This window comes from Dermacentor andersoni, chromosome 6, assembly GCF_023375885.2.
Source record: "Dermacentor andersoni chromosome 6, qqDerAnde1_hic_scaffold, whole genome shotgun sequence".
Classification (NCBI taxonomy): Eukaryota; Metazoa; Arthropoda; class Arachnida; order Ixodida; family Ixodidae; genus Dermacentor; species Dermacentor andersoni.
Genome location: NC_092819.1, coordinates 44355402 through 44383082, shown reverse-complemented (window position 1 = coordinate 44383082; position 27681 = coordinate 44355402). Strand labels below are relative to the sequence as shown.

The window sequence follows — 27681 nt, the reverse complement described above, 5'->3', positions numbered from 1 at the left end:
ATCGAACATTATTGTCTCCAGTGCGAAGGCTTCTTCGACGTCAAAATATTTGAGAACCACCGCTCGAGCGACTGAAGACGACGGAACACGACGACACGACGCCGTTGCGAATGACGAGTGGCCCCCCGCGAGTTTCCCGCCGTGTTTCAGCGCCTCGTTTGACGGTTGCCGGCAGCGGCGCGGAGGCAGCGCCGCGGGGTAGAGCAGCGGGCGTCGGTGATAACTGGACGTCGCGCTAGGCCGACCTTGGCACAGTGTAGGCTCCGGAAGCTGTCGCCATGAGCACGGGATACGCTGGCGCAGAGCTGCTGAGCGCCAGCGAGGAAGCTACGCTCGAACAGGTGAGACCAGTTTAGTTGGGGGTGCGTTCGAATTAGCGGAAGGTGAACGCGCGCGCCCCAATCTCATTGTTGTTGTTGTTGTTGTTGTTGTTGTTGTTACGTTCTCTCTTTCTCTGCTTGATTGGGCAGGCGGTGACCACGACGAGTGTGGCTCGAGCTGCAGTACTTTGAGGAATGAGAGTGGGGATACTTGAGAAACCTTAACTACGCAGCCAGTGACTGGATCGTTTGAGTCTTTATTTGTACGTTTCTTGTGAGTGTGAATTCGAAAAACCGAAATATTTTGAAACGATGCTTTAGAGGGGAGCTGCTTGGTGGTCAGAAAAAGAACTAAAGAAAAGAAGTGTCGGATATTCACGCCGTTACGTTTAAAGAAAAATACCTGGTTGCAGTGCGCGGAATTAGTGGTAGGGGCAAAAGGTGCATGCTACGAGGTTAATGGTGGTTGAGCAGCTTTGCGACGGTGTTCGCTCGTATATCGAAGATGGGGAAAACAAAGAAAAGAAAGATTGCGCTGATTTACGTCGCATTGTTCTGACTTTTGTTTCAAGAACAAAAGAATGAGATAACTCTTTGGACCACTTGACAATGTCAGGTCCAACAACCCACAGTGACACCCCCCCCCCCCCCCAACGCTCTTTCTTACTTCGAAAAAAAAAGCAAAAAAAAAGGAAGCAGGGCAATAATCTAACAGATGAAGAACGGCTGTAGTGAGTTAAGGTACACTTTGCTGAATCCGACCTATGTTGAAGAATAGAGACAGTTCCTTGCAGCTTAAACGCTGTTGCGCGAGAAGAATCCAACATTCATCTGTGACCATGTGCTGCCTCATTAGCAATTTTTTTTTTTTGCTATTGCCACTCCCCTCTGTAATGCCTGTACGGCCTTGAGAGTAAATAAATGAAATGAAGTGAAATTCATGCCCCTTCCATGGCTTCAATTTTTCGATTCGAAGAAAATTTATATCCACTATATTGGTATAATCCCAGTGATTACCTGCTGGAACCACACCTATGACTTCGCTAGTACTAGCAGCAGGCCTTGACGAATAACTCAGTCAACAAAAGCAGTTGTGGGGTAGAAAAGATGGCTACTTCATCAATGCTCTGACCTTTATTCTAACAAGACGAGGCGCGCCAGGTTAACTGTAACACTTTGAAGTGATAATGAGCACAATTCACCCACCACGGTGGCATATATGTAGTGGCTATGACGTCGCGCTACTAACCGCGAGGGTGCGGTATCAGAACCCCGGGCGCGGCGGCCGCATTTCGATGGGGTCGAAATGCAAAAACACCCGTGTACCGGGCATTGGGTACGCGTTAAGGAACCCCGGGCGGCCAAATTAATCCGGAGTACCCCACTACGGCGTGCCTCGTAGTCATAGCGTGGGTGTGGCATAAAAAACACCATAACTTACATATATATATATATATATATATATATATATATATATATATATATATATTTGAAAAAAGTGCAGTTATCAGCCGATCGAGTTCAATTCTAGTTGGCGCAGTAATGGTGCACTACTCTGCGACTCGCCCGATTCCTGGCGAGTTAAACTTGATGTCACCGTCGCTGCATAGTAGCACGCTCTCTGCGTTGTTTGTCTCTGCCACTGCCAGCCGTCGCTTCCCTTGCATTTCCGTGTCTCCCCAGTAACTCGTGTGATTAGGTATGCTACCCCCTCGTCAGCGAGTTCTTGTGACCTCGCGGTTCTGATTACATGCACCCGTCTCGTGTTCGCTGTGTTTCAAAGCAGTCTAGTGGGTTCGTCAGTTTTGCGGTACTTGTAGTGAATGAAGCAGTCTTACTCGCAATATGCAAGCACGCACGCACACCCGCAGAGAGAGAGAGAAGAGAGAGAGAAGAGAGAGAAGAGATAGAGAGAGAGCGACGGGGCGTATCAAGTGTTTCAAGTGAAGCTTTTACCGTTTGGGTACTTACTGCAGCATCTGCAAGCATTGAACGAGTTTGAAAACTGGGTATTCAGTGACCTCACATCCGGTGTGCTTTCTGTGACGAACAACTTTGCGGAAATTCGGTGAGAATATTTATTATCCACACAAACGCTAGAGGAGGTGTTTCCTTCTGTCAACATGTTTGTTTTATAATGACACAAAGATAGGAAATCTCACCACCTGCTTTACGAGATCTACTTTCCGCTGGCCGTACAAAGCGGTCTCTTTGTATCTCAATGGGGAATGAAACATTTATTAGTTATAGAGTCTGCTATAGGTATAAACGTACTGCCACATAGTACGTCTATATCTCTTGTACCCGCCATGCCTGCTTACTGGCTTTGGCGTTGCGCTGCTAAACACGAGGTCGTGGAATCAAATCACGGCCTCGGCGGCCGCATCGCGGTGGGGACGAAACGTAAAAACACCCGTGAACCGCGTGTATTGGGTGCACGGTAAAGAACCGCAGCTGGTCGAAATTGATCCGGAGTTTCTCACTATGGCTTGCCTTGTAATCGGATTGTGCTTTTGACACGTAAAACCCCAGAGTTTAATTAATAATTACTCGTCTTGCAGCTCTTGGCTCAGGTCGTGGTGCCTCACGTCAGCGAATTAAAAGGCTGATAAGGAAACAAGAGTCTAAGGAATCCCATTGATGCATAGGTCTACTTATTTCGACCGATTTACAATCGCCGTAACGAATAGAGACGTACATGAGAAAAGTTTCCGGGAAAAGCGACGTGGGGAGAAACGCTAATGGGAAAAGACTGCACAACGTCGCTTTTCTTGTCAGCCGTAAGCAATGATCTCAATTATATTTGATTAGTGGCTTTCCTGTTACCACGCAAAATAAATTACTCTTATTTTCAAACACTTCTTCAGTTCCGAGCTACTGTGGCCGATCTTTCACCGCCATCGACAGAAGATTGGTACTTGCTTAAATGGCTTCGAGGTAGGTGCACAAAGGCAGTGCCTTTAAGTTGTTTTACCGCGTAAGATTCGTGTAGCCTGTCTAAATTATTATTTTTCGATTCCTGGCTCCAAACACTTGGAGACTCATGGGATCTTCGTTACGGGGGACACGTTCTTCGTGTGGCACATATAACCTCCGCTCTGAACTCAAAAATTTTTACTGACTCATGCATTAGCAGCACCTCGCGACCTTCCCGTCATGCCCGAAGTTTCGTAAAGAACAAGGGATTTCAATGAGTAACTCTTTTACTTCGAAGCATTTTTACCGCTACTGCATGGTATACCGAACTTTATTCATGAAGACCACAGGGGCGACACCTCGTGAGGGTTTATTCAAATAGAATGTGCATGAAATGTTGTGGTGTGTCCCTGCTTCCTTTGCTGGAGACACCATAAGGAATTGAGCACATGTTAAGTTACCTTCACGGCAACACCACACAGGGTAGGGTTACTTGAACGTTCGGCTGCTTTACACGAAAAGCAGAGCGTTTAGTAAGGTTTTTATGTGGGGCTTTCTAGCTGCGCTGGTGTAGCGCTTTGGACCCTTTAACTACACGCCAGCAGGGTTCAAGACCTAAATGAAGCTTCTGAAATATTCTCCGTAGCACTGTGGACAGTGCTCCGCCGTGGTAGTATAGATGCAGTCAGAGCACAGTCGGTAAAGAGAGTGAGTTCATGTCAGCCTATTGGTCCGTAATTTTAGCATATACCTAACGATGCAGGCGTTCGCTGTCGCAAAGGGAGAGTAGCAACGGAAGTCACGAAATTTAACGAAAGACGTGCATGGCTGGCTACCCTACATGTGGAAATATGGAAGAAGGTAGAGAGGAAAAAAAAAGACAGCACACGCAGACACATAGAATAACGTTCAGGAACTTAGCCAAAGTGGTCGCAGAGTCAGGCTGTCGTCAAGGAACGAAATGCTCTCGTGGAGTTCTGCATGCATGCTGCAGAATTCCACATATCGATGTTATGGCAATCGTGACGTCACTGCATGTTTACAATGTCAAGTGCGTGTCCAGGCCAACACAGAGGTACCGCATGGTATGAATAAAAATGCCATATTACATGGTGTAAAGCGGCAGCCGTGTGTTGTAGTGTATTTGCCTACAGCAGGCAGATAGATTTTTGTTCGCGGACCCTTCAGAATGAAGTGCACACGCCTCCTTCTAGTTTAATCAGCGTTCATACAACGTCCCGTATTGTAAAACTCGCCTGAGAAAATTCAAGTAGACTAGTGCAGCAATACTTCTTAGTTCAGAAGGCCTGCCTGTAGGACTTGCTCAGAACACGGGCGTCTTCTAATGATTCCCTCCTTCAACAGCCCGGAAGTTCAACGTGGACGATGCGAAGAAAATGCTACGCGAGGTGAGCTGAATGGAAACAGGGCTGCGATTTTGTAGCGATGCCTTTTCTCCGTACGCTCTGACAATGAAATCAGCCACCCGTGAGTGGTGGATAAGAATAGCATAGAATGGAGCGGAAGGCCTCGGTACAACATAGCGGCCCAAGGTCTACGCAAGACAAAGGTCTAGCGACCTGTGTCTTACGTATGTGTTGGGTGTGAGTATATAGCTTGCTGGCACTAGCGCATCGTATACACGTTTTTTGACAAAGGCTGTGAGGCCTAATGAACCCAGATCTACGGAAGTGAGCTGCCAATACAGAAGCATGCCTGGCTCGAAGCAAACGAGATGTAAAAGAAACAACTCGGTCATGTAGATAATGCATCGTGATATGACGTGAGAAAGTGAAGTAGTATAATAGAGAAGAAAGAGATAAGAGAGGAAAGGGCAGCGAGGGTAATTGAACGGCTTGTTCGATTGGCTATCCTGCACTGAAGAAGTGGATAAAGGGGAGAAAAAAGAAAAAGAATACGAGTTGCGCGTGCATTTAAAGGTGCTCTTCAAGCCTATACAGTGTTGCAGAGACATGTCGATTTGAGGTAAAGTAGTAACGCCTTCGTTGCTTGCTGCACCAGCGACGCGCACCGCAAAGGCTTCCGAAGACGGTCTGGAATATCGTCAGTTTAATGAGTTATGAAGGAAAAAGAACACCTATATAAGTATAATGAGAGGTGTGAGTAGCCTTGCGTTATGCAAAAAAAAGAAACTTATGTTTTTCACTTGCATTTTGTTGTCCTCTACCATGTGGTGTACTAGGCATGCGTGTCTTCAATGGCCGTTTTGTCACTCATTGGAGAGGCAAGGAAGAACAACATTGAAAGGATGCTAGCAGAAGATAAAGTGTCACACTATATCGGTAGACATGCATCTGGAATGGCGAATAGCTCAAGTGCAGTAAAAAAAGAAAAAATTAAAGCAGTTTTGTCAGAATATAGTCCGGAAGACAAAGCTAGGGGGTGATGCCATGCTAGGATTCCCGAGGTCAGTTTCAATAGCGTCAAATATTTTTATATCAGCTTGCTGAGGCTATTTGATGGCTTGTGAACAATAATAATAAATCAACATCGAAAATGTAGTGTTTAAATCGACAGCGTTTGTGAATGTTTCGACTAAAGGCGGGCCAGAATCTGTACAAAAATTAACGAAACTTTTCGTTATGACAAGTTTCGTCGTTTTGTCTGGTTACGAAGGCGAAAAGAGCTTTCAGCCTTGTCTTGCGTTTTTTTCTTTCATGATCTGAATTTCGATCACCCCCGAAAAACCGAATAATTTGCGGGATTTTTCAGGAAGTTAGCGCGTCAACTTTTTATTTCAACGAAACCTTCCTAAATACATCCGTGCTTTTACGCACGTTTGCCGCACATCCTTCTGTACACAGAATAATTCATGGCATCCGGCTTTACATATGGCTTAATTTTCTTTCTCATTATGCTTATAGATTTAAACACAAGCGATAAGCAGACTTGCTATGGGTATAGTAACCGCATAACCACTGTGTGTAGCCAGTGCTATCTCCTCCTAACTACTTAAGAAGCCCACATGAGCCTCTGAAGCGAGATATCGGTTAGAGCAACACAAAATAGCCCACGGTTATAGCTGAACAAACTACTTTTAAGGAACTTAAACGTGCGCTCTTGCATTCCGTGAAATCACGACGAAGTCACTCTGGGACACGGCCCAGTGCTTCCTGTTCCAGTAGGCTTCTGTAAAGAAGGTGACACGATGAAAGAACGAACGAAACAAAGGGGAAGAAAAGGAGAATGAGAGAGAAGATAAAGTAACGGAACGGGCAAGATGGTATCCATGAGCCTTTCTCTCCCTCGAGAAATTCTGTAAAAGTCATCTGGCTAACAATTGTTCTGGACGTGGCTTTGCGTAGCACATCGCCTGGCGGAAAAAGCACCAAGTGGACACCATTCTGGAGGATTACAATGTCCCTACGGTGAGCACCTATGCATTTTCATCAAGAAGCTTACCTCAAGGGACTTCGAAATATTCGCCATAAAAGAAGGCATTCTTCTCGCAACAGACAAGCCCTTTGGAAAAAATAAAATCGCACTAATTGAAAACGTGCATCGTATTACCATTTGTGGCAAGTGTGTACAGCTCAAGTTGATTTTGTCGTGACGCCTTCGAATATTTAAGAATTTTTTTTTACAAAACTATATTTAATCCACACGGCATTTGACTTCGCACACAAATTTGCCATAGCGTTCTCCCCATGTTCGCTAAATTTGATCTTAGTGGAATTTGTAGGCTCGCGAGGGCAGCGCGTTAAATTTTGCGCCACTCGCGAAACACACTCATAATCCTCCAGAGCACTTTGATACGTAATTTATTGCAAAGGCAGCTGTGAAACCACACTCTCTTGAACTTTGCCTACGCATCATCCATATCGTGCCCCCCCCCCCCCCCCCTCCTCATTTTCGCCAAGTAGAAACATGGTACCTTGTTTAATTAGTTCACCGAGTACAAAGGAAAAGCCAACTACTAACTTTGGAATTAGCAAAGAATATATATATATATATATATTTAGAAACGAAGGTGCACACTTACGAAAATTGCATCTTTAATTAAAGATGCAATTGTCGTAAGTGTGTACCTTCGTTTCTAAATCTACCTATGCACCGGACCTACAGAACTTCTCATTGAATCATACATACATACATATATATATATATATATATATATATATATATATATATATATATATATATATATATATATATGTATATATATATATATATGTCATTGAATAAAAAAATAAGGCAACGCTTATAATTAAGCCAGGTGCGTGAAAGTCGCCACACATGCACTTGTCTCGGCACATTGGGAAGCATAGCTGAGAGAACGGCTGTATGAGACTTTCTAACCCTTGATTAATAGATTTTTTTTGCAAAGGCTGCATTTGATCCCCACGCGTTTGACTTCGCACAGACATTGCATGGCAAGAATGGCTACAGCATGGCAAGAACTCTGGAACGCTCTAATAAATAAATTTCAACAAAGGCCGTAAATACCATACACAGAGTAAACGTTCATCATTTGTCGCTCACAAAATTATTCCTACTTCAGTGACATATAAACATCATGCCTTGCAGAATTCACCAAGGAGACCGGCGGTAAGCAACTACCTGTACTTGCGTTCTATAACGTATAAAAATTGGGAGAATATGGGTATTTAGTAATTATTTTCCAGGTACATAATTAACCTAGGCATTTCAAGTAATCGGTACACGTTACACGTAATCTGGCCCCTCTTTTCTTTAAATATCCGGGAAGTATGAAATGTGTGCCGTTTTGGGTCCTCCAAATGAAGCGGGGAAACTTCTTAAGCGTTTCATATAACACTTCTAAACGGGCTGAAAATGAGGGTTTGACAACGTTTATTTAACCCCTAATTCACACACACGCTTCAATATTTGTCTGCGTATCGCCCCTTACATTGCGCACATTTTCTCACAATCTAAACTTCATGAGTGACTTAGTTTCTTCTCGTAAAAGCGTTAAAACTTGCATGTAAAGTTTTTAAGCGCTTTTAGTCGCATTACGAGCTTCGCTGTAAAATAGCACTGGACTGAACTACGTGATTTAACAAGTCAAACGTCCGCGCTTCGCTCTGCGCACTTTGCCGACATCGTTCACATGATGGCTGGCAATCCTAGCGCTGTCGCAAAGCCACGTGACACTGCTATCAAACTTCTTTTTTAAATACTCAGTGCCCTTACACTCTGTGAAGAAGAATGACCAGCGAAGCTCTCTATATGGGACCCCTAATGGCGAACTGCACCTCCGCCGCGGGTCGGCCCTGCATTGCACTATCTTCGGGATTTTTTTCTACATGCGGACTCGATAGTGGGGAAACTAACCCTTAACAGCTTAGCTGTAAAAGTAAGCAGTCATATGAAGTACGTGAGTTTTTTTTCCTGCTCACGTTGCAATATATGCGTACATAATTGCAATGGAACGGCCTGCCCAGCTGTGCTTTCCGATGCACTGCGTAGTTGAAGTTTCACAATGCGCAGGTTATTTGACTGAAGAAATAATAATAATGACACGTTTGATCTGATACGTGTTTGCTCTTTCGGGGCAGCTTTTCCTGCAATATTGTCCTGGTGGCTTTGTCGAATGCGGTCTCGGCGGTCACCCTGTGTACATCACACCCGTTGGCAGTACAGACATCAAAGGTACGCGTGCGACGGTCAAGCGACTAATTTACATTCTTGTTAGTAGATGTTAACGTTACTCTTTTTATTCTCTTTAACCCGGAAAATGGTCATCTTGACCTTTGTTTTTCCTGTGGCATTAAGGTTTATCTGGGCATGCAATTCTACACAAAATACGCAGGTTTGCTCGAAGCGGCACCGCGCAGCGACTTGCTACGTCACCTCATCTACATACTTGAGACGCAAGAGGAGCTCAAGAGACGCATTTCACTGCAGGTCAGTGTTACAAGCACGCACGTTATGGTTGCCCGATGGACGTGTTCGATTGTGGCCTTGTCGAATTCGTGCTCTCCAAAAGTGTGAAATTCACAATGGGAGCTGTCGACCGTTCCGAATTTCATCGCGGCTCATGTAAGCCCATGTGAAAGCGCGCGAAGCTTAGTCAACGCATTCCCCGTATAAAACGGGACAGCATCTGCTCGGCCATTTCTGAAAACAGCAGCGACTGGGCAGCTATTGAAGGTTGATGATGTGTTATTCTTTAACTGCCGAATGGCGAATTTTCCTTATGACCGCGAGAAACAGTTTATGCTGTCAACGGCTTTGTGCGGACAGTACGCTCTGAGGAAACACCTTGGAGGGGCAGCGCAAGACGACTAAGACGAAAAGCAGGAGAGACAGAGGGCACTGTGTCTTTTTGTTTGCTGTGTCTTTTTGTCTGGGACTTGCTTTGTGTCTGACACCTGCTTTCTTTGTCTTAGTCTTGCGCTGCCGATTCAAGATGTTCAACCAGTAGCAACTTGCCCAAATGTCGATTCTTCTAAAGCTGTGAGAGGCCTTCTTGGAGTCAGAGATGGTGGACTATTGGTGGAACGATAACTGATTAATCAGTTCGAGTGTCGCATTCAAGGCTTCCAGCTCTGCCGCCAAAGTCCATATCAAATATCGAGTAATTCCCTAAATATACTAACTCGGCCCAGTTGCTGTAGCTACTCAACTACAGAGTGGGTGACTAATTCATAGCTCTAAAAATGGAGGCGACAACACTAACAGACGAACTTCAGTATTAGAGCGATGCTGCCAGATATGCATGGCAGAATAGCACGTTGCAAAAGAATCAAGCAGAAATGTACGCCCATTTCTTTATGATGATATTCAGACAATTGGTGACCTTTGTAGCCCTCCCTTTCCCAAAAGTAAATGCAACCTCGACTAATCGGGAACGTTCTCGCAGAACGGGAGACACCGTGTCGACAAAATGTACGTTGTCGCAGACATGGAAGGGTTCTCCTTCTGGCAGCTTTCATCACTAGAAGGTGAGCTTCACGTCGACGTCTTCCATTTCTTTGATTTTGGGCTAATCTTAAAGCAGCTCACTGAGGGCACACCTCGCTCGTCTTCTTGTTCAGTTATTCGTGATTCAGGGGCAGCTCTGACGCCTAGCGTAGATGACGGCTTCAGATGAGGAAGTCACGTGCCCGCGTGCGGTGTTACACACGACCGAATTCACGAGTGCTCACATTTTTTATAATACGGAATAATTTAATAGTACTGCAAGCGATACCAGGTTATAACTATTTCACGCCATGCCGTTCCGGGACTTGCATCGTGGAACCCTGTTGACTCGTACGTTCAGGCTGTCCTCTCCTAGCTGAGGCGCGCACTTGTGTAGCTTGCTGCCTTGCAAGAACTTAAAACCCTTTGCTTACAGAGCACAGCGCACTTGTCGACGGCTGGCCGTGAACCGCATGTACTATCTAAGTATGAGCCACATCTTCTATCATTGCTTTTTTCTTTCTTTTACAATTTCGACCAGAACCTGCCCGAAAGCATAATGTTGGGTGCGTATTTATGTATGCCGTGAGCGCAGCGATGTACCCGGCGATTGTGTGCCCAGCGATCACAACTGTTCGTCACACTAGCGAAAGCCAGCTTGCAGTAGGAAATGGGAGCGTTCCGCTTGCAAGCTGGGACAAGGTCGACATCTGCTTCCGTAACGGAAAGAGGACAGTGTGGACATGTTGCACCCAATGGAAAATGCGGCTCTTATAGCGAAGCAGTATAGGGTTAGCCGATCCGTCCGTCTGTCCCTCTGTCTGTTGTGTACACCGAAAACACCTCTGACGCAACCCCATGCGCGAAAAAAAAATATATATAAAGAGAGGCGCGTGATTGGCTGCGCCAGTACTGGCGTCCTTGCTCTCCGCCGCAGCGGAGAGAGCACGCAGCAGTTTCTCTCCGGTTCCTAAATTGGTAGGCCATGCGTCAAACGTACTCCTGAGGAGCAGCAGCTTTCGATTAGCAGTACCGCGAGCAGAACCGTGAACGAACTCGTCTACGCCATGCCGATGCTGCTGCTCGGACACAAGAACAGGTTCGTGCGGCCGAGCGCAAGCAGCAACTGCGTATCGAGAATCTGGCAGCCTACCAAGGCGCCGTTTAATGAACTGACCGGATGGATCCAGTGATAAACACCGGGGTAGCACATTTCAGCTTCGCTGGTTAACCATCTGTACGGAGTGTTTGGGCGGCGATTTTTTTCATACGTATCTAACAGCCAGTGTAACGCCCAGCCCGAAGCCCCCCCCTCCCATCCTAACTATAACTTTGAATAAAGTTACTGTTGAATTGTTGAATTGTTGTTGTTGTTGAACTTCATCTAGTTTACCGTCACCTAGTTAGGTTACGGGGGAGGAGCAGACACACGGTGTGATAAAAGCGCGTGTGTGTCGCCGGAGGTAATGTTTACGCGCCTGGAGTGAGGTGAGGAATTGAGGTGAGAGGGCAACTGAGGAAACATGTTGAGTAGGTGGCATGTACGTGTGCCAGCTGGTCGGCAGCAATGTTGCGAGGTTTCACAGCATGGCCTTGAATCCAGTGTATGAGCTACATTTAAGCCGGCGCACAGTCTGTCCTATGTGGCCCGTTCTGGCTTTACGCTTCGCTGTTCGTTGACCCGGTGCCCACAGAGTCAAACCACGTCTGCGCTTATATTAGCAGTGCGCTGACTCCTATGTTGAATTATCTTTGCCAACGTATCTCAAGTGAGCTTATAAAGTGGACGGGAGGACTGCCGCGCGCGGTAGCTCAACGGTAGAGTAATCAACCGTGTAACATGAAAGATGCGGGGTTCGGCTCCTAGCTGCACCAAGTTGTCTTTTAAAGCGAAGCTTTATTTGCCTCTTCCTTCGACTCTCTGCAGCTGTCTTACCGAATAGCTTTTATAGGGTCACATTGAAAGGTTTTATAGAATAGGTTATAGAGGTTTTATAGAATAGGGTCACATTGAAAGTACTGTCAGGCCGCCGTCGTCGTACCTTCTCATCCCTGCTGGCTGCTAGCTGCAGTAGTGCCCATTGGCTGGTACCGAACATAGTGCAAACAAACAAGGGATTTAGTGCGAGTCGAGGCGGCCAGCGGTGGCAGGTGATGCAAGTAAGCGCGGACGCGAGCTCCTACACCACCGCGCCGTCGTCATTATTTCATCGCCTTCATGCTATTGTGACCGTTCCCTCGTTGTCATGTCATCGTCACCCTCCCGCCGTCATTACTGTGTTGCTGTCTCTTCGTTGTCACATCGTCGCCACCACGCCGCCATCTACGAGCCGTCGTCGTTTTAACTTCACCCTCATTCCGTCTTCATCGGCCCCTCCTCGCGATTGCTTCGTGGTAATGTCATCGCGGTCGTTTCAACGACCATCATCATGCCGTAGTGACTCCACTGTCTCGCTTTCGAGGTCTTTCTGTCGCCGTCATTGCACCTTCATCAGCTCCTTGTTGTCATGCCTTCGTCGACACGCCGTTTTCGTCACTCCACCATCGTCATGCCATTCTCTTCGTGTCATCGTTGTCATGTCCTCGCAATCATTTCAACATCCTCATCGCGTTGACGTCATGCCGTTGTTGTCATTCCGGCTGCGTCATTTCCTTCGTCACATCTTCGACGTCACGCCGTCGTCCTTTGTTGCCACCGAATCTTCGTCATTCCCTCGTAGTGTGGTCTCTACTTGCAAGTGGACGCTAATGAGCAACAGCATTCTTCAGAAACACCAAGAAAGCTTCGCTTAAACCGACTCCCACAGCGCGTCGAATCGACAGATGTTTGAAATAGGGGAACTAAAAGTAGTCGCACAGTACCCGCCCTGCGTGTAAAATAATCCAAGCAGTTTCATGGGCTCTGCGCACGTGCAGTGCCTTTGACGCTATTTCTCGTTCACTTTCATTTCTCTTTTGCTTATTATTTCTACATTTAAATTAAAAAGAACAGGTAATTTCTCCTATGCTTCCCCTGATGTCGTACGTTGTCGTTTGGCTTCACGGGGTTGTAACTATACCTAACAAAAATTGGAGGCTTGCTTTTTTTTTCCTTATTCTTCTCGCCCGTGCCGTGTAGGCGGGCGACAGTGTTCCCGGTACTATGATAAAACAGCGTGCTTGACACTATGCGCCTCTGTCACTCGTACACACGCCGATGCGTTCGGCGCTACAGTCGTGGTAGTGATGCGTAATATCGTGAAAGTGAAAGCGTCCCGAAGTGTGATGGTCCGAGAATATTGCCTGAAAAAAATCGCGAAGCATCGCCATTGATATCCGACGGCGTCGCCACGAAATTCCTGACGGTTCCGTTTATTGGATACAAAACTTCGAGAAAAAGACCGTGTGCACAGCTGCGTACACTTGAAACAAGCTAATGAAAGATTTCCTCATTGAGGTCAGGGAGGCTGGCGGGGACCCCGTTCGCGATGTCGTTTTTTATTCGACGACGTATAGTGTGCTGTTCACTATTCGCACTGGAGAGCAAGATCGCACATTATCCATCTTATCAGGTGAACAAACGGGCCAGTCTGGCCAAGGCTATTTCCGAGCTCTTCTTTTTCTTTTTACTTCGACTGTTCGACTTGCTTATTTCGAAAAATGAAATATTGCGCGTGCTTTTCTAGCTGCGCTGCCATTCATAAATTTGAACAGCTGCTGAAGCAAACCTCGGCCGAAACTACTTTCCTGGTACGGAGAAAAATGTACTCGCAGCCATCAGAGGCGTACATTTGATCACCCAGCGTTGGAAGTCGTTCTCTTAAGAGCTCTGTATACGATTTATCAGACGCCTACTTTAGACTTGATGTAAACCAAGCTAAACCAAGTGATTCTGAATATAATAAACTAGAGGTCACATTGACAATAAACTCTAACGTATACCCAAACCTGTCATGTCATGATTAGTACTGTTCTGCGGATGTGCGCGTAGTAGTAGGCTCAGTTAACGACCATTTTTTCCAAAATAGATATTTTCTCCCCGATATTCACAAGCTGAGATGTTTTGTAAGCTGTTCACAGTTTATTGTAATACTTAAAGCAGAGACCACATCACGCTCCCGAAAGAAAGAACGTATGGTCATTTCAAAGTGGGAGGGTTGTCGAAGGCCACTTGGCGACACAGAACAAAATTTTGCAATTCGGTTTTTATGATTAATACAAAACATTGTATTCGCCTACATCGTTTCACCGTCTTGCTAGGCAAAGTGCCAACACAAATATCTGTTGCAGGATGCTTTTATGCAGTCTTCAGAAACAACCGTGATGTCCTAAATATTGACCTAAAGTTGCTATATTCGCAGGTAGCAAAGCTCCAGACTAAGCAGAAACTTCGTACATATGTATTTGAAGCCTGAGGTTATGATGGTAACCACTTGATTTTTCTTTTGTCATGGTAAAATACAGGCTGAAGAATACCGCAATATGATTACAGCTTGCACTCTATGTCATGTAGTTTGTTGGTGCCGAACTCTTGAGATAAAGTATGAGGACCACCTAAATCACTTGAAGCTCCCTATATGAAGCTAAACACTCTATGCAAAAAGTGTGAGATAAAAGTGTTTGTTTTCCCTAAAATATGCAGTGGTGTCTGCGATCACTGAGTCCGTGCGGTTATACGAGGCCAACTACCCTGAGATTCTTGAAGAAGCCTTTGTCATCAATGGTGAGAAGCATTCTTCGTATTCAGCGGGAAAAGCGTGCAGGTTTTCGTAGAGGGAGGATCTAAAGTTGCAAGACATAGCAACAAGCTTCCTGGACACAATTTCTGCCGAAGTCCAAAAGAGGGTTCACATTGAAGTTATTGGGAACACTTGTAACTTATCGAAAAAAATTTATCCCGCCGTAGCACGCGTAAGCAAGAAGTATGGAAGGTTTCGCATTTCAGAACTATGGCTGTCGCATGTTAAGCAGCAACCTGCGAAGACTACTGAATTTGTACGAAATAGCCGGCTTTAAGTTATATGATTTCACCCTGCCTCAATTTAATTCTATAGCACTACTGTTTGTTAAGCGTGTTGGTATGCGAACTTGGATGACATAGCGCATCGTGGTGTACACGTCTGCCTTTTGTCCCCGTTTACTTGAGCAAAGAATTTATCTAAGCATTTAATTCTCTGACGCTCTCCCTTCTTTAGCGCTTACTATGTTAGCTCGTGTTGTGAATATCATATGTTCTTTCTCTTTCTTGCTGCGAAATCTTATGGTCTAAACAACGTATCTTCAGTAATATCTCTCAGTATTAAAGTATTTTCATTAGTTCTTCGGCATCCGTGTTTTGTATAATGTGTAACCTGTGTGACGCGTTGTAGACACATGTAACCAAAGGGGTTAAATGTGTCCCTCAATCCTCGTCTGTGCGACTTCTTTCCTCAATCTCCTTCATTTATTTTTTCAGTGAATTGAAAGAAAGAAAAAAAAAGTAAGAAACAAAGTTCTTGGCAATACAGGGATTGGTCAGATCGGTGGTGAGACGTCTTTGATTACACGGCCTAGCTATTAACTCAATGGGACAGCAACGATGCGAAGACGTTCGCAGAGAGGTTTCGTCTAGATGGCAGTTGGTCAAATTGGGACCGGTTACGAAGAAGGGTACGATTTGCAAGATAAAGTGCAGAATTGCGCAGCGCCATTAAAGAAGAATTGTTTTGGAATTCAATCAGAAATCTTTAACATCACTCCTAGGTCTTGCCTGGTGCTTGTGCGAAGTCGCTTCTTGGATTGAGTTCTTGTTTTTCATTACTTTGCCAGATGTGTTTCCCATAATTTCTTTAATCTGTTGGCTACGACGTCAGTTCTGCCGCACTCCATCAGGCCGGCTTAGGGTGCTATCTGCCGCAATTTTAATTTCTCCGCTGCCTTTGCGATGCGAAGTTTCGATTTGCAGAATCGTCTTGTGAAATGCAGATGACTGTTGTTTCTTTCTTTTAGATAGGTAATATGGCGCAAAAGCAGCTAAGGCTACGATGCGCGAGGCAAATGCTTTTTTTTTAGAGTCGTCCATTGAGCTAAGCACAGAATGACAGGAGGCAATGTACAACTGAGAAGTTGCGAAATTGAGGCAAACCCGAACACACATTCATTGAACTATCTGGAACCACAGCTGGCATCAACAAAGTTAGGAAGGGTTATTTTCTTCTGTTGGATTAAGCACGACTTTTGTGAAGAACGGTGAAGAGGTGGGGCGGGGGATGAAAGAGCTGGTTTGAAAGAATGAAACCGAGATGTCACTAAACCAAGAAATGTGGCTGACACAAGATTGACGCCACCGCACCGCAAAGCTGCGTAAGGATATCTACCAATTAGGTTGATGCTAGCAGGTAGCTGCCCTACCACGCTTTTATCATTTTAGTTTACCTTAACGACGCTATGTTGCTAGTTTCAACAACCATACGGACCATGGTGTCTGTGCAAGCGAAGGGTCAGCTATGCGCAGATGTTATAAATTATGCTCGGAATTTCAGCTCCCAGCTTGTTTCCCGTGCTGTGGAACATCGTCAAGCCATTGCTGTCTCAGAGGACTATAAGCAAAATTAACATCTTTGGAAAAGGTGAGCATCGCTTCTTCTGCATTTTTTTAAACACGCGCTTTGATCGATACACGCAAAGAAAGTAAGAAAGACGACAAGATCGGCTTGCTAGACCTTCTTTCAGGCGCTCAAAAGTCTAAATTTGAGATTGATGCGACTCTCATTGAGGATGTCACACTACTTGTAATGACATTTCGTTTTGTTGGTTGGGGCAGCGACAATGCGGAACTTAGAACTTTGTAGTTTTCATAAGTGTGCGAGTAGCGATTTTTGATTGAAGTGTAGGCCTGTGATTTTATCATTGTACAAATTACGGCGTAACTTGTGCAGTATATTTGCGCAGCTGCGACGATAGGTTTGCAGTATTTGAGCGCGTATGATATGTATTTGACCCTTGTTAAGTATGTTGTAAAATAGCAAAACTTCCTTTTTTATGGAGCGTAGGAGGTGGGGGGGGTATATATAGTGCCATGCAACCTGTAGCAGTGACGTGGTATTCATATATATGTATATCTATGTGTTTTGTTTCTTTCTTAGTCTATATTTTATAGCATATCATCTACCATTTCGTGCGTGCGTGCGTGCGTGCGTGCGTGCGTGTGCGTGTGTGTGTGTATGTGCGTGCGTGCGTGCGTGCGTGCGTGTGTGTGTGTGTGTGTGTGTGTGTGTGTGTGTGTGTGTGTGTGTGTGTGTGTGTGTGTGTGTGTGTGTGTGTGTGTGTGTGTGTGTGTGTGTGTGTGTGTGTGTGTGTGTGTGTGTGTGTGTGTGTGTGTGTGTGTGTGTGTGTGTGTGTGTGTGTGTGTGTGTGTGTGTGTGTGTGTGTGTGTGTGTGTGTGTGTGTGTGTGTGTGTGTGTGTGTGTGTGTGTGTGTGTGTGTGTGTGTGTGTGTGTGTGAGAGAGAGAGAGAGAGAGAGAGAGAGCGTGTGCGTATTTAAAGAACCCCTGTACAACAGGAGCGAATTGAATCGAATCGAATATCGTGTACTTATCGAATAAGTATTAGTCATTATCACAATAATATTAAACGATTTTAACTTCCTAGTATACCTAACGTTAGGAAGTTTCATTAACTTATAGCACGTTATGAAGCATTGTTTATTTACTACAAAAATGGAGCATTAAGAAGAAAGCAATCCGTTCCTTACCATGCACGGAAAGTTTTGTACACTTGGAATGATCGCTCTTATAGTTCGTTAAGTCTGGCTCCCTAACCGGCGTAGCCTGCTCCACTACATTCGCTCTCAAGTTTTCTCGCGGGGATGAAACTTAGCGTACTCTTGTTACAATTTTATGTGGATTTGCACACAATTAACCTTTCTAAACAATTGAAAACTATTCAAGGTACATTCCTATTTACGAATAGTGAATATTTGATTCGGAGAATGGATTGAATAGGAGTTCTTCTATTAGGTATTCCGGAAGTTTCGAATATTCACACGCTTCTACTAATTTTGTTCCATCAAGTCGACGAAGCTTATTTGCTGCATTGTGCAGACATTGTGCAGCGAAAGAACATGGAAAAGTCAATCATCTAGGTGACGATTTCAGCTCCTTCAACAATAGCAGCGTGCCACTCCACTACCTTCATTATCTGCCTCGCTTCGTCATGCTTAACAAATTATATAATGACACAACGGCGCGTGCTGTAGCTGTAATGCGAAGTAAATCCTGTCAATTAGCCCCCATGCCTTTGTTTAGCATGGGTACTTGTTCTGCTCTAATACCATTTTATGAATTCAACTTATCACCGCTACGCCAAATAGTAAATGTTGCAGCCGGCTGGTTGCGCAAGATGAGGAAGGCCGTCCAACAATGGTAGGTTGGGGTGGAACGCGAGGTTTGCCAACGTACCATGCCCATTAAGGCATTCAGTCTGCCGAAATAGAGCTCTGTAATGGAATGGAACAGGGTGCATGGTCCTACTCGTACACAATTTTCCTACGCGTACGTGGTTTGAATTGGATATAAGATTTTCTAGGAAACACTGCTCGATTGTTTGATTTTTTGCGCGTTTATTATAGTCTAAACATGCAGTTCACACTGAAGACCTAGATTCACAGTTCGTTAGACGCAGTGTCTACCTCATTCGTAGCATTTCCGCATGCAATGCATATAACATGTAGCCCTATTCGCATTGGCAATCACTCCGCCACTCGCACTGAGACAGAAACCTCGAAATTGAAACTTTTTTTTATCCTGTGGTGCGTGACATCGTTCACAAGCACTATGATCGCTTTCATGTCAGGTTTTTTTTTCTTTTGCTTATTTTTTGTGTGATGTAAACTCCTATTCGATTTTTTTTTATGCTAGAGTGCTTGATCAATCTGATATGTTGTTAAGAGGCGTGGGCTCTATCAAGTCCGTTCTTGGTATCTTAGTCGCTGGCCTAAATGCCTTCGTATTCACCTGCCGCTATAGCTCAGTGCCTGGGGCGTTCTGCTGCCGAACACAAGGTCGAGGGTGCGATTCTCGGTTGCGTTGGCCACATTTCGATAGAGTTTATATGCTATGAAGCTCTCATGTACGTGCTTCCCCCAGTTCAACATAGCCAAAGGGACAGTTACTATGTTTAATAACTTCTCTGCCTTCCCGCTCTCATTTCTCTATTTCTCTCGCTTTCTCTCTTAAGCTTAGATTCAGGTTCTCGTTTCATATCTCCGGGTATAGTCGAAATTAAACCTGAGCGTCACCAGTACGGCGCCCTGTGTGATATAATCTGGGCATTGTCGAATTCGCCATCTTCTCAGCTCTCATTGGTCCACTTGGCGGCCACGGCCTCTCTGATTGGTTCAATACGCCGCCGTTGCAGAATTTAACAGTATCCGGAATGGCACCCCCTTCGTGGCCCAATGTGTTGCTCCGAGAAATTAAGCATCATAGTTTGAGTTTATTTTGATTTATTCGCGAGCAAGTAACACCATAGGAAAGCAGATATTTGGGCATATTTGAAGGTGACTCAGCGAGTGGAATCCGTTTGTTTCGCAGACGGCTGGCGAGATGTGCTGGCCAGCCGCTTCGACGTGGAGCGGCTTCCAGCTCATTGGGGTGGACGGCTGAGGGGACCCGACGGCGATGGACGCTGCACGAATCTGGTGCGCGAGATTCTGACTGTGTACGCCACGTTGATCACGCAACGGGGTGAGCCCGTAGCATTTGCAGTTGTCTGCCTGAAAACGCAACAGACTGGAGTGCGTGAACGTTGCGTAATCTAAACTATTGCCTTCTTTCTGTTTTTCTCCATTTGACTTCCCATCTCCATCTGTAGGGTGGCGAACTAGCAAAATGTAGTTACCCTTCCTTCCTTTCTATATCTTTCTGGCTTTTTCAATATTTGACGCTTCCATTGCTATTTTAGCCTTTCGCATACTATCGTAAGATTGTAGGTGAACAAATGGCCGTACAAGCTTGTGACAAAATGTATATTCGTACTGTTCCACAGTCCTAAATGTAACAACGTCGTGCTCATTACTGCAGACGATACGCTTTTACTTTTTGGCAATAAAAGTTATGGGAAGGAAACAAACGCTTCCCTCAAAACTCTCTATTGTGTGCATTTAGCATGACCTCACCTTCGAACAATCTCAAGCGGCTTGAGCCGAGGTAGGTAATCTAGCATAAGCCGTGGTGTACTTTTATGTTCACAATAAGCACTATAAAACTCATTCGGCCACTTAGGTTCGGCGATTATATATAGAGCGCGAAACGCAACAGAACATGGGCTATTGACGCCATCGCTTGAAGACTTGAACTCAAGTAGTGCAAGTAGCTGGAAAAGCCATCGAAAGTAAGAAAACGTCGTCTTGTCAAACTCCAAAGGCTATCCTACGTGCTAGGTACTCATGCTTTTCTTAGAAAAAAAAAAACGCCGACTGTAATAACTCATGAAGTCATTTCGCTAAAAAGAAATAAGGAAGGAAAGGGCCGATTGCGTGAAGAAAAGTAAGATGCACCACCCGATTCCTGGCCTATTCTACAGAGTAAATTTGTGTAATTTTCAAGATTATCTTCGTCAATATCTTCAGTCTAGGTCACCCCTGTTTTTGAATTTTCCCAATGCCAAATGTTCCTGTGTTCTGTTCGTTTCATTGTCTGCATACATTCGAAGTTACTTTTTTTTTTCGGCCATCGCTTTCTCATGTGCCGGCTAAGACTAAAAGCCGCCTTACGGTGGAATGAATTAGGCGTTCGCTGAAGCCCTGCTTAACAAACTTATCTTTCTGTCGCTCGCAGATCTGTCCAGGAGGACCCGTGCCGGTGGAATACAGAAAGAATTGGTCTGGAACTGAAGGCACGCGGTCATGCACCGTTGGAGCTGGATGCTGCTGGTCGCTCCCGGTATGATGCCTGTTCTGTGGGGCGAGGAGTTGTGGTTCTCGAGCAGTTCTGTCAACAGGCTTCTTTATGGAGCTGACCCCCATTAGCAGCTTCAGATTTCCACTCGTGATGTGGGTTATAGATTGATTTGTGTTTATTTGTCGAAAGAACATAATGTGCTGTTTTTCTTTCGCGTATTGACTATCGACGTTTAAGCAGGTTTACGAAATGTGCATTATTGCCGGAACATTTTTTTTTTCATACCACCATGTTATCATCCTTTGCTCATTGAACAGTCTGTTATTTGAGGTGGTTCGGGGACAAGCTGGCGATCCAACAGTTTCCAGCATTTCCAGTTTCATTAGTATAAATCACTCACTGGGTCATGTACAGGGCTCACTGGGCCCAGGAATATGCAGTTTCTCTTCTATGGTAAAGATAAACAAGGAGTGCGTGGCGAAATAACAAATTGAAAAGGAAGGAGATGAAAAGGAAAGAAAAGAAAGAGTGGTTGAAGAGAAGGAAAGTGAGCGGTACGGCTGCTGCAGCGAATGTAATGTAATCTCCATCTCCGCCTTTCCTTCTCCCTCCCCAACAATAGCAACCAGAAAAAGTCTCAGCAAGCAGTCAGCGAACCACACGAGTAATGGATACGTCTGGTAGTCTACAAACCTTGGTGTATAACTTATCAGCGCGTCTAGCTGTTACAGGTTTTGCTCAGCACCCTTGCTCCTTGAACGTAGTAACGTAAAAAGACCGAAAGCAATTAGCATCTTACCCTAAATAGTTAAGTTACACTGCGCTAGAGGTACTAAGTTCCTTACGCGAATATTTCACCGATAGCAGACAGACGCCTGAACTTGTGCTTGCGTTAAGAAATACCTCAAGAGCATGTTAGTCATCGGCCTAGTTGTCGCTCAGTGCGACATCACTCCCAGTTTTAATATATTGTTAAGGTAAAGCAGCCCATCCTTGCTAATACAATCGGGAAGTATTTCGCCGGTGTAGTGTCTCGAGCGCTCGAGAATGTGGGAGGGACTTTATCATTCCGGCAGCTGCAGTGACGTCCGGTGAGAAAGCTGCTGTTGTGACCTTCCTAGAAGAAAGCTAGGTGTTAATGCGTTTGTTGGCGATTCTCATGTCAACTAGTCTGAGAACACTTAGCAGAATGCCTCCACGTTTTCGTGGCTGAGTGACATGGCGAAGTTGTCTTGACAGCCACTCGAAGGGCATGGTTTTTTTTAGATGACCTAGAGAGGAAAGGAGAGAATAGAGAGAAAGAAGGCAGTTAACTTCACCATACAAAGAAATAATTTTGCTTGCTTACGCAGAGGGCATAAGGGGAAGAAGCGAGAGCTTATTAAGCGCTTGAAGCCCTATATTGTTTATCTGGTCTGTCTGTGCTCACAAAAGACGGCCTCGTCGGCGCCCTTTTAGGTGTCTGTGAAGCAGGCTGGCTCGGAGCTGCGATGGAAGTTTGGCACGGCGTCAGGGGACTTGACGTTCTCTGTGCGATTCCGGCCGCCCGGAAGCGTCGTGGAGGAAGCAGAAACACGTGACGTTGTGGCTGCCAGGAGGCTTCCCTCCTCCTCCCACGGTGCGCCACACAGTGGCAGCCTCCGTTGCCATGAGCCCGGAACTTGTGAGTGCTTCTGAGCAGGGCCATGAGCGATTGGCTTAGAATTATTTAAGAACAGACAGCGATAGGTACCTAGAGAATGCGATTTCTCGCTACGAATCCGTAGCTTCGTCTTTTCCTGTGTGGTCTTCAGTCAGCAGACGGAGGTCAGCAGCCTTGTCTTTTTGCCTTTTTTTTTTTTTTTGACTCAGGCTGATTCGCTTTGAACGGCGCCTTCAGGGCGACTCTTTTGTGCTGCGCTCTACAGCTCTTGTGCAGTTTTGGGAGAGGAGTAACAGGTGTGTATAAAACCAATGGGCGACTTAAGTCAATATTTTATTGGTTTATGCCCCGTCCACGCTGAAAACACAGCAGTTGCGCCAAGGATAGCGGAGCCGGAAGCAACCGTTTATGCTAAGGAACGATTGTTCGAAGCTGTTCGATCGGTGTCCAGGACGGCTGATGCCAACGTCCGCAACGATATACTGTAGCGATGCGTCGAAAAAGATAGTGTGGTGGGTTCTCGGAAATCTCTTATAAACTCCTCCAAAACTATAAGCTGCAATTGAGCAGGATTTCTATGGACGACATATTTAAGTTTGTAAAAACGAAATGCAGAACCAAGAGAATGACGATTATCTTTATAACAGACGGCTTGTAAGGATAACTGTGAAGTGTTGGTACTTGTTGTAAGGAGCGGCTCATTCGTTACAAGGTAGCGGCTCCCAGACAGTGTTAGTGTGCAAGCGGTAGTAAATAATGTGAATTGTCACGTTGTTCAGGGGGGCTGAATGTGACTATCGCTGAAAGTTGATAAGAAGCAGGAGGCTGTTAAGTTGTCCTTCGTGCTCATCACTTAAAATTAAGTAAAGTTATGGGGTTTTACGTGACAAAACCACTTTCTGATTATGAGGCACGCCGTAGTGGAGGACTCCGGAAATCTCGACCAGCTGGGGTTCTTTAACGTGCACCTAAATCTAAATACACGGGTGTTTTCGCCCCCATCAAAAAGCGGCCGCCGTGGCCGGGATTCGATCCCACGACCCCGTGCTCAGCAGCCTACACCATCGATACTGAGCAACCACGGCGGGTATGTGCTCTTCACTTGAGTGCGTACGACGAATACAAGTGAAAACGGACGGCTCACTCCAAGTACAAAAGAAATTATTAGTTTACGTCGCGTATACTGCCCGTGCCTGTGTGCCCTTTAAGCTTTGTGTCAGGGTGTTTCTACTGTCAAGATATAATCATGCCGTGCACCGAGCCAGTTGGACGGATGCGTGTAATTTTAATAGGCATAGGAGACAATAGTTTACACAAAGACCAAGTTCATTAAAAAATTAAATTATGGGCTTTTACGTGACAAAACCACTTTCTGATTATGAGGCACGCCGTAGTGGAGGACTCCGGAAATTTCGACCAGCTGGGGTTCTTTAACGTGCACCTAAATCTAAGTACACGGGTGTTTTCGCCCCCATCAAAAAGCGGCCGCCGTGGCCGGGATTCGATCCCACGACCCCGTGCTCAGCAGCCTACACCATCGATACTGAGCAACCACGGCGGTTATGTGCTCTTCACTTGAGTGCGTACGACGAATACAAGTGAAAACGGACGGCTCACTCCAAGTACAAAAGAAATTATTAGTTTACGTCGCGTATACTGCCCGTGCCTGTGTGCCCTTTAAGCTTTGTGTCAGGGTGTTTCTACTGTCAAGACATAACCATGCCGTGCACCGAGCCAGTTGAACGGATGCGTGTAATTTTAATAGGCATAGGAGACAATAGTTTACACAAACACCAAGTTCATTCCTTTTTGATGTACCAGCATACGTTGCTAAATATAAAGTACATGCACAAGATTAGGTGTACCTCCTCTAACAATCGAGCACAGTGCCACTTAGTATATAGTATAGTATATATTATAAGCGCCGTTTATGAGTAAAATTGGCACAGACGTTCCAGTCGAGATATGAGAAAGAAGAAAGCTGCGCGAAATATTGCCTGAGTTCTCTTGGTGGGCAGCACGATTAGCTAGACAACGCACGGGAGCTCAGGTAATAAAGGCTGCTAGTGCTGTGCAATCTGCCGGGGCTACAGTCCAACTGCGTTTGAGCTACGGCTGAACTAACTCCAAGCTGCGCCCGAGCCATGGCTGAACTAGCGCAAAGCCATGTGCCTGTGGATGCTTTCTTGTTGAGACAACATTTTGCGACAGAAATGAAGGGAGGAGGGGGAGCGACGAGGGGCATGATGGAGTTTTTCCTTTCTTTTTTTGGTCCTTGGTCCCATTCTTGTTGTTTTACTTTTCACGACTGAGAAAACGTGAGGAATTTCTACACGTTTTCTTCAATCCAGCAGTCTTCTCTTCTTCTTGCAGATAAGACAGACCCCAATTGAGCAGCTAAGTACGCGGTTGGGGGATCGAATCGCGGCCACAGCGGCCGCATGTAGATGGGGGCTAAATGCGAAAACACCCGTGTACTTAGATTTAGGTGCACATTACAGGACTCCAGGTGGTTTTAAATTTCCGGAGCGCCCCACTACGGCGTGCCACACAATCAGATCGTGGTTTTGGCACGTAAAACCCCGGAATTTAATTTAGAACAGAGCCTAACCTCCTTTCACGCATGCGCGCGAAATCTGCGCAGATGAGCTGGTGTTCGACAATTCCTTCAGCTGGCTGACGCGCAAGGAGCTCAGCTACAGCGTGCGGCTGCTGCCTCCAGTGGCGGAGCGAGGCGAGGACGAGGACGGCGCAAGAGCAGTCGTCGAATGAGACTGTTCGGTGGCTGGCCCACTGAATTAGTAGAGGGTTTACGGCTGGACTAATTATGAGTATTCGTGCACGTTTATTGCTCGACTCATGCGCGGTACAGCAGTGTTGAATGCCATGAGGTTACAGATGTCGCGAGCAGTTCTACTGCAGCTTTTTGAAAGGTGTGCGCGCTCTCTCAAGGAAATACTCACTTCACTTACGTGGCGTACTCAACTCACGTGCGCACCTTTATCGTGGATTGATTGATTGATTGATTGATTGATTGATTGATTGATTGATTGATTGATTGATTGATTGATTGATTGATTGATTGATTGGTTGATTGATTGATTGATTGATTGATACTTGACCATTGGCAACTTCTGTCATCAAACTTTTCGTAACGCTTAGTGATTTTCATACGAAAATGAAATTATATAAGTACATATAAACAGCAAAGCAACGAAACACTTTTTAGAGTTGGTAGGATTTGACGCGGTATCTGTGAATGAGATGTTCCGCGCTAATTAGCTGTGTTACAGCACAAGAAAGCATGAAAAAATCCTGTAAAGAATTGCACATAAGGTACAAGCGCGGATACGCTTGCTTATCCTGATGAAAATACAACTGTGCAGAGCAAGGGTGTTTCGTAGTTCAGCTTTCGCGAGGTGCGTACAATCTGCCATTAAAGATTACCGGAAAACACATTTTGGAGTGCATAGCTCTGCATGCGGTTTCAACAGAATAGGCTCCTCGAAAGGTGTTTATTGCAAATGTAAGTGTCATATGCTGGAAACGTTCACTCATAAATAAATAAATAAATGATGTGTTTGCACGTTTGTACTTTTTTTTCTTCGTATACTCATGTTCAAAGACACTGTCACATGTGTTTTTGATGCTCTAACTTTTCTGGTATTGGGTCTGAAAAAAATATTCTCCAGTGATCCTTTTTTAAATATTGTGGAATTTGCTTGCTCACGTTTTGTTTTGACTTGCCCAGTCATATATCGAACACGACGGTGTATGCCACTTTCCTACCATTCTTCAGCATCTTTCCACTTCGAAAAAGAACTTGCGTGCATCAAATAAATCTCCATTTACATGAACTTCGTGAGGGAACTTGAAGAAATATGTCGACTTGCTGCGCCCAAGTTATTCGACAAATGGTTTTGTTGACATTGGCCAGTTCCAATACACCCTCTTTTCATCTGGCGTTCGTCCGTAGAGGCCGGATGGTCTACATCCGCTACGGAAGTCGTTAGACTATTACTAAGCTACGCAGATCAAGCGATCACAAGCACGGGGAGACCACCTGCTCTGTAATGACGCCGACTGTCTCCACCACATAGGCGCTAAATCGAAAATGGATCAATACACTGCGCTACTCACACCGCAATGTTCAGACGACACAGATGAGTACCGGTTCACCCATTTAGGCTGCAAATAAAAAGGAACTTATTTAGCCAGAAAAGCATTCCGTGTACCTTTGAACGCAGATGTATGCATATTATCTAAGACAAATAAAGTTGTCGAGGGCAACTCTAAATAAAACCCTCGACTTTCCCGCGAAAACGCGACAGATCACGCTACCATGACTACAAGGATGACGACGATATGAACATAAAGAAGGTTGCGAGGACGACTGTACGACGACGACAGCTGCGATGGCGACGACGGGGCACCGACTACCTCGTGGCAGATCCGAATTCGAAAACCGGGGTTTGACAATTCAGGTTCTTCTCATTTTGCCGGCCACTTCTGTCAAACAAGCATAATAGTGATGCGCACAATGACGATACCTGCATGCACGCCACATAAGCTGGCGGCGCTTTGAGCGCGCACCATAAAAACCTTTAGTGAACATAATCATTGTTAGTATTTTCAGTGTCATGCTCACTCTCACTTGAAGGCTGTTTCTGTCTTCTTAGATTCTTGTACTTGTCGCGTTTCACACCTTTCTCACAATGCTTATTGATTAGCCAATTTGTATTGATTTACTTTGTGATCGAAGATTACCCATGCTGCTGTACATCACTTCTTTCTTTATGCTTTATCTTGCTCGTTTATTCATTCTTTCTAGCGTTACTGTAACTGATTGCAACCCTGCATCGGTGGTTGCGTTTCGTTCTGGCGTGTCGACAGTGTGCATGCTTGTAAAATGTGAATTTTTTAGTCGCGATGTTTATTTTCTTGAAAAGCTCTATTTGAGAGCACAATTGTCACCTTGTACCACTTTTTACATTGCGCAGCTGCTATGCTCTCAGCTGAGAGCGGCAGTATTTGGAAATAAAACGCTACGACGCCA

The 27681-nt window shown here is 45.3% G+C and overlaps 1 protein-coding gene across 2 annotated transcripts; it reads left to right on the top strand.

Annotated features, from left to right (window-relative positions):
- The first annotated feature begins 235 nt into the window (after positions 1-235).
- LOC126522000 (SEC14-like protein 2) lies at positions 236-27681 on the top strand. 2 transcript variants are annotated; one of them, XM_050170770.2, is made up of 13 exons: positions 236-341; positions 3188-3257; positions 4602-4645; positions 6563-6625; positions 8777-8870; positions 9031-9125; positions 10084-10165; positions 14746-14826; positions 16625-16711; positions 19676-19782; positions 20921-21025; positions 22442-22646; positions 25270-27681. In XM_050170770.2, the coding sequence occupies exons 1-13, from the start codon at positions 279-281 to the stop codon at positions 25395-25397; spliced, it is 1224 nt and encodes a 407-aa protein (XP_050026727.1). In that variant the 5' UTR covers positions 236-278; the 3' UTR covers positions 25398-27681. The 2 variants fall into 2 exon arrangements, with proteins under 2 accessions (XP_050026727.1, XP_072144818.1); XM_072288717.1 differs by lacking the exon at positions 25270-27681 and having other exon boundaries at positions 19676-19828; positions 22442-22532.

Coding starts and splice junctions, on each gene's coding strand:
- LOC126522000 (XM_050170770.2), top strand. CDS start 279: ATGAGCACGGGATACGCTGGCGCAGAGCTGCTGAGCGCCAGCGAGGAA. Junction 9,126..10,083: donor AGAGACGCATTTCACTGCAG/GTCAGTGTTACA, acceptor ACGTTCTCGCAG/AACGGGAGACACCGTGTCGA. Junction 21,026..22,441: donor GATGCTGCTGGTCGCTCCCG/GTATGATGCCTG, acceptor GCGCCCTTTTAG/GTGTCTGTGAAGCAGGCTGG.